This window comes from Aptenodytes forsteri, unplaced genomic scaffold, assembly GCF_000699145.1.
Source record: "Aptenodytes forsteri isolate BGI_AS27 unplaced genomic scaffold, ASM69914v1 Scaffold257, whole genome shotgun sequence".
In the NCBI taxonomy this organism is placed as follows: domain Eukaryota; kingdom Metazoa; phylum Chordata; class Aves; order Sphenisciformes; family Spheniscidae; genus Aptenodytes; species Aptenodytes forsteri.
The window spans coordinates 2416598-2423972 of record NW_008795194.1 but is presented as its reverse complement, the minus strand read 5'-3'; the positions used below and the strand labels follow the sequence as shown (position 1 = coordinate 2423972).

The window sequence follows — 7375 nt, the reverse complement described above, 5'->3', positions numbered from 1 at the left end:
CGGGGCGGGCCAGGCCGGGCCAGCCCTCTGCTCCTGGGCCTCGGTACTGGCAGGCTCCGGCCTTGAGAGGTTCTCACCTTGGCAGAGTACAAATCCTCTATACATACCCTTGTGCGGAGGCGCCTACCAAAAGCTGAGTAGGTAAGCTGTCCACTCCTTCCCCCGACTTCTAGCTTTATTTTCTAATGAGGCAGCTGTCACACAGGATGGTGCTGTTATTTTTTTATCTCTTGGGTGTTTCTGAATGAAAATGCTATGTGCTCGTAGCTGGGGTGACCATGGAAAGGAGAGCAGTGATGGGCAAGGAAGGGGCAGGAGAGAGGCATTTGTTTTGTCGTGGCTTTCTCACTGTAAGTCAAAGGATGTTTCATCCCTATTTGGCAAGTGGGGTAAGTGAGGCGCTTCTTAAGGGGTGCTGACAATAAAATATAATCTGTATTTTGAAAAATGTTTTGCCATTTGCTTCAAAAGTATGTATCTATCTGTTGACAAGCCCTAAGATGAGCCTAATTGAGAATTAAGGGAAGGTATGTTTTCCATTCATTTTTCTGGCTTGGTGTTTTGTGCTGTTGGCAACTGTTGCTTCATTTGGTCTTGGCTGAACACCCACACTGACAAATTTTGATGTAGCTTTAAGTGTTGCTGTTGCGAGCTCTGCCAGTCCTGTGCTCAGGGCAGGCCACGGTTTCTCTGGGCTTCCTGTGCATGCAGCTTCTTCACTGCCCAGGTGCTTTCTTGGAATGACAGCATAGGAAAAAAAATGAAAAAGGAAATGTGATCTTGAAGAACAACTGCTCAGAGACATTTAAGGTCTAATATTTCTTGTCGTGTTGTCTGGATTTCAAGCTAGTGGTGGCCCACTTCTGGGATTAATTGCCGTTACGATATTATCCTGTATCTGCTTTCTTAGCCCAGTAGAGAGAAAAGTAAAAATTGCGGTTAACTTGCAGGAATAGGAACTGCAGTAAACACTTCTTCCCACTTTTATCATTGTAACTCTCTAAAGTTGCTTCCTCTTTGACTTACTGTACAAACTTTTACGCGAACGTGCATATGGTATGTTCTTATCTGAGCTGAGGATGAGGTGCTAGAGCTGCCATAAATGGTAACTCTTCCTGCCCCGATTCCACTTTCAGCCTCCTGAATAAAATAATATGTCATCCTTGGGATGTTTCTACATTGCATTAAGGTAGGAAATGAGGTCATGTTGTGGGATATAATTTATGAACAATGTGCACAGCCTTGCCAGTGTCACCAGAATTATTCTGAGAGTGATTATCAGCTGAAAGCTTGAGAGTGAGAGACCAGAGAGATGTATGTTGAGGTATCTCTTCTATTCTCTCATACCGTCTTGGACTTTCATTAAAAAAGAAGATGAAAGGGATTTTCCTGCTGGAAAAGGAGACAACTTCTCTATTTTGGTACTCAGAGAGGAACCAGATGTTGCTTAACTCACAGCTGCTGGAGAATTGACTTTCTGGTCTGGTGAATTTTAACACTTTACAAATATTGACAACCTTCGAGAGAAGTGGGCAAATATCAGTGCTCCAGTTTGTTTCAAAGGAATTGTAAACTGCACTTGTTCCTTGCTCTCTGTCTATTGTTGGTCTTCATACCAGGCTTCCCCTCGTGCTGGCTGCACTGTCCTGCCTTACGAATGCAAGCTGACAATCTGGCTGCAAGCAGCTATGCTTGACACAGTCTACAGCAGATGAGGCAGCGTTATTCCTAAAAGCTTTGTCTTCATGGGCCTGCAGTTCCCAACAATGCAGCTGCGTCTGAGTTTTTGAGGATTCAAATCTCAATCCTCAATCCCTGAAGGGATAACCACAAATCATATGTCCTATGGAGTCAAAGCTAAGTGCTTTTCTTTGGAACTGTGTTATATTTCCTTATTTTAGTGTCATTTGACTAGTTACATCTACTGTAAGAACAGATGAGTTTCTGTGTAGAATATATAAGGTTTTGGTTTTACATCAGATCAATATCTTTGATTTCATTAAGAACTGTGAATTGAAGACATTTTCGCTCATGTGAGATGCTAGTTTGAGTTAAGCCCCAGGTGTGATAAGGCTGTGTGTTAAATCTGCGATTAGTCATTACATAATCTCACAACAGTTATGTAAATGCATGTATCCTATAGAGCAAAAGGGGCTGAGAGGTGTATTCACTGTGCTAAGCAGCACGCTGTGCAAGAGCTTGCGTTTCTGGAAAATACCTACAAGCTCTTTGATCTTGTGAGGAAGATACGGGATTTAGCACGTGCTACTGACTGGTACAACTAAAGAGTCAGTTTTCTGCATATTTATTTAAGTCCTGAGTTATAAAATGGGGACAAGGATACTTGTATATTTTGTAGCGATTTTATGAGGAGAAGTAATAATTTTAATACAGAGGGAAGAGGTGTGTTTAATTTAGGCACAATTTTGGTTTAAAAGTATGGGCTTGTGTAGCTATATTGATAGACTCACCTGTGAAGGCTTAGTTTGTGCAAGCAAAAAGCCTGGATAGCTCAAACAACTTTTCAGGAGAGAAAGAGAGGAAGGAGATGTTATAGTGGTAAAAGTCTAGATAACTGTATGTAGACTGTGGCTTTTGTGAGTAAGAATATCAGAAAATAAATTTTGTCATTAGTGTTGGCACGATGGTAAAAGATACAGCCTTGGATAGGAAGGCATGGGGGATGAGAAGGAATGGCAGAACTTAAGAATGGATACAGCCAAAGTACTCTTCCACTACAGATCAAATGTTGCATTTGGTTAAAAAAGCTTCACATTTATCTTATTGCTGAAAAAGTACCTCAACAGAGCAGGGCATAGGTTGAACATTCTGCATTGCCAGGAGCCTTACCTCTATGCATTGCTGCAACATTGAAGAATTCAAGGTGGGGCTGCACCAAAAACCTGCTTTTCACCTTGCAGCTAGTGTAGAATGTGGCTGGCTTCTTTGAAGAATGCAATGTTGGAAATCTGTCTCTGATCCTCTTTTGGACATTTTGCAAATCCCGACAACTTCCTTAAGTTTTGCCAGTAGAAGAAATGGTTTGTTGTCTGCTTTATTTACTGCAAGTTTTTCCATCATTGTATGATAGATAATGCTTTGGGCTCCCAGTCCAAATACATCTGGGCGAATGTATCATCTATAACATAAGAAAAATACCACCTTTAAAATAAACCCTTCTTGGAGTGAGACTCATTTGCCTTGGGAGAAGAGGTAGGCGAGGCCACTGGACAGATTTGGATGATGCAGCTGCTCGGTCCAGATAAATTACAACAGCATTGTAGGATTGCTTACTAGAAGCTTCAGGCATAAATAAAAGTAATGAGTCAAAGAGTTTATGCTACATGTGAATATGTGTATGCTGGATGCCAGGGTATGAAATACAGCATACAAGATCTCACCTTTGCTCTGACTTGATTTACTTGCTTATTTACCTGGCTGTTATGAGCTCTCTATTCCCTGAGGATAGGATACAAAGAGGCTGGGAAGACCCTTTAGCCAGGCGTTAATTTGCACAGATCTAGCCATTGTGCTGTACAAAGCACTGGTTTGGGAATTGGGAATCTCAGCTTTGCCACTGGTATGTTAAACGGCTTACAGCAAATCTGTCTGCCTTTGCCTTAGTTTCTATCTCTACAAAATGGGGTAAATTATCTTGACTTCCTTTCCAGAGTACTTTAGGACTTAGTCGTGTCAAAATTTTATATGTAGAGTTAGCTGATGGACTGCACATTTCAGAGCTGTATCACTAAAGCCATATCTGTTTCTGGCAAGACCTTGCTGTTGAGCACTGAATATTGGTGTTTGATGTCGTCTCCCTTCATCTAATTTGCAGACTTTATATGTCTACTTGCATATAGAACCTGCTGTGTTATAGTCAGCCCTTTCAAAGGGGGTTACTGGTAACAAGTGAAGATCAGGAGTCACGAGACATATCTGTTGTACATAAATACTTAATTTAATGCATACTTAAATGTCACTGTTACGGGCTTAAAGAACTGTATGTAGGAATACAGGTAAGCAATAGCGTGATGAATTAGATCATCAGCCACTGTGTCATATGTGGATCTCTTGCTAACTGAAAAGTGTATCATTAGCACATGATACTGAAATGCTGGGAGAGGTCAAAGTTGCACAAAGCAAGTTACAAGCTTGAAGGGTGATATGATGACTTGATCTCTCAATATTTCTTGAAGGTAGAGAGAGTCTTGCCAAATGTTTTTGTGCCATGGTAGAGAAGCTACAATTCTTGGCCAAATTTATCTTCCTTGCCTGGTGCTCATGTTCTTGTAAGAGCTATTCCTCTTGTTTTTCCATGATAGATTAAGGGGGCATAAGCTTAGACTGTAAAAGAATATGAAAGCAAGGGGTTTTTGATGTGTGGAGAATGAGTCCGTAGAAGGATGTACAAAAAAAGAACTGATACTGATAGACTGTGAAGATTTTTCCTTGCAACAGAGTTACAGATGAATATGAGCTCAGTAAGTTTGCATTTCCCTCCAATCAGAGGATTTTGTAACCTTTATCACTCGCCTCTAGGAAAACAGATACACGGCACAGAGTAACTGAGGGAGCATCTTTTTGGGAGAATAGGAGAACAGTTTCAGGCTCATTGGACTTGAATTGACAGCAGAATATTCACAAAAGAGATCTTGGAGACAGGCTGAAATGATAGTTTTAACAGAAGAAGATAGGTCTGGATTAGAGAGATCTATGACTCATCTATTTATAATGGTATAAGTGCTTATGAAAGTACACAGGCAGAGGATGTAGGAAGACAAAAGATGGACAAGGAAGGAGTCCTATAAGCACCCACAGAAATTTAGAGGGATCCTCCCATGTGAATGTTACAGGAACAAGTAGAGATGGGAGGAGAGTTAGGAGGAGCTATAATTACAAAAGATATGGGAAGGGCAAAATTTCAAGATGATGATGATTATGATAAAGGTGTATGATGGTCACAAAGGATGAAAATGGAACACCAGTTCTGAGAGCTTAAGAAGATTTTGGCCTCTCAGGATTTTGGTAAGAGCTGTTTCAGGGGCAGAACGTGGATTAAATAGGATCTAAAGATGGAGGTGAAGGAGGACTCCTGACCATGTGTAAAACTGAGCGTGTGGAAGCAGAGGTGAACAGCAGTAGTTAAAGGGAGGTCAAGGATGGGATTTTAATGTTGGGAGTTTAAAGTGTATTTTTATTGTGAAGGAAAAAGAACCAAGTAGGACATGGTTTAGGGAGAACATGAGATAAGATGTCTTGAGGCAAACAAAAGGAGTCAGAAAAGAAAACTAACAATCTGATAGTTGAAAGCAAAGAGTGTGTGAGAATTGGAGTTGGGAATTGACAGTGAGCTGAGGAGGTAAGAAAGGTTACAAGCTGCTAACAAATATGTAAAGAGTCTTATGCGTTCCTGTTAGAGAGTTAGCTAGGCTTGTAATGGTAGTCCAGGAAAGCAAGGAATGTACACCGAGAATTTAGCAATTACTGTTTTCTGAAATGACTGGAAAGTGCTGAAGGGCTGTAATTTATTCTAAATGATGTTTAGATCCTAGAATAATAACAACAAAAAAATCCTTGTTATATCTCCTTTCCTTCCAATGGATTTTTTGCCTTTTGAATGCCCAATCTACATTTAGTTTTAATATTTCAGTGTTACCCTCAAATTTCTTTGGGAATTTTTAGCCTCTATCAATTGTCTTGTTGAATTGTGTGGACTTGTGAGACAAAGAAGTGTGAAGATGGTGTGTGTATGGAATGATTTTTCAGCATTCTTCTTTCTCAGGGTTGTTTCTCTGTAGCTACTTATTATTTGTCTCATTATTTACTTGTAATGCACTTGTAAGTGTAAACTCTTCTGTCAGCAAGCCTGATACCATAAATATTCACAAACACAGTTCTGGAAGTTAATAAATAAATACTTTTTTTTCTTTTACAGATGAGATCATTTCAAACTCTTTTTTTGGAAGAGGTGGTCAAAGGAAATGGATAACTATTCAGACTTCAATACAAAGAACCTCTCATCTTCAGCTAATATGTCTATTTCTTTGCCTGGACAAGTTGGACTCAACACCACTGGCGGTACTCCTTCTATGTCAATAAGCAGGCTTTTCCCAGCCCTGTTAGAATGCTTTGGAATAATTCTTTGTGGCTACATAGCTGGAAGAGCCAACATTATCACAACAACTCAGGCCAAAGGACTGGGAAATTTTGTGTCCCGTTTTGCACTCCCAGCTCTGCTGTTCAAAAACATGGTGGTACTTAACTTTTCTAATGTGAATTGGTCCTTCCTGTACAGTATTTTAGTTGCCAAAGCTGCTGTGTTTTTCTTAGTCTGTGTTTTAACATTGTTGGTAGCCAGTCCTGAGAATAGATTTAGCAAAGCAGGTTTGTTCCCTATTTTTGCTACACAAAGCAATGACTTTGCACTGGGATATCCGATAGGTAAGTAGTTCCTTATGCTTTCTTCTTTAAAACTATTTTTCAATGTTCTAGACATGTTTGCTTTTATTTTTCCGTAATTTGAAATTGACTTCTGAAGTTATGAGTTATCTAAGCAATTTCTCAATTCATATTTCTTGACCTCAGACCACGTAAGGGAAGAAAACTGTCAGCTGATACGAATGAGACAGAATTAAACAATCCACAACTACTGTTGTCTGTGATCTGATCTTGTCATGTTAAAGTAAAACAGGGGGGGGGGGGGGAAGATTTAAAATACAATTTCAAAATTGGTATAAATTACCTTCCACTTACTGCAGGTTAAGAATGCCCTTATGGGAAATTGCCAGAGTTTCCCTCAAGACCAAAATTTCTTGCTTTGCAAAGTATAAGCCTGTACTTGTGGTCTCTGAAATAGCTGTAGTGGGTTTTTTACTAATTTGGCATTACCTCTTAGTGTAGCTCAAAGAAAACTTCTATCCATAATGTTGGTGCCTACTGGTTGTGGAATGTGTGTGACAAACTTCAAATCTGTTCAGAAGAAACTTCTAATTTTTGTGCTACTTAACATAATTTATGTAGCCAATCATGTTTTATCCCTTAATCTTTATTCTATTGTGGCCAGTAGACATGCTTTAGGATATAGTCTTGGAAGAAGTCTGTCTTTTAAAAGCAAGATTGCTGTGTGATTTGTGGTAACTTGCATTTGTGTATCTCAAATCAGAATTTTATGCGGCTGTGGTGCCATTCTTGGGATGTCTAACTAACCACTAGTTCAGTGGAGCTAAGAAACAAACAAACAAAAAACAAAGAGGCATTCAGAGTATAACTTGTGTGGCTGTGTACTCTTGTTCTTATAAGCCTATATTCTGAATTCCAAGCAATATCAGTTATTAAACTTAATTTTATCCCAATCTATTGGGATAAATTGGATATT

At 39.6% G+C, this 7375-nt stretch overlaps 1 protein-coding gene across 3 annotated transcripts in view; it reads left to right on the top strand.

The window, feature by feature from the left end:
- The first annotated feature begins 31 nt into the window (after window positions 1-31).
- Window positions 32-7375, top strand: part of GPR155 (G protein-coupled receptor 155) — a 31124-nt gene continuing 23780 nt past the window's right edge. For all 3 annotated transcript variants that reach the window (XM_009278589.2, XM_009278587.2, XM_009278588.2), the window contains exons 1-2: window positions 32-141; window positions 5936-6441. In XM_009278589.2, the coding sequence (XP_009276864.1) occupies window positions 5982-6441 (460 nt within the window). In that variant the 5' untranslated portion in view covers window positions 32-141; window positions 5936-5981. The remainder of the gene's footprint in view (window positions 142-5935; window positions 6442-7375) is intronic.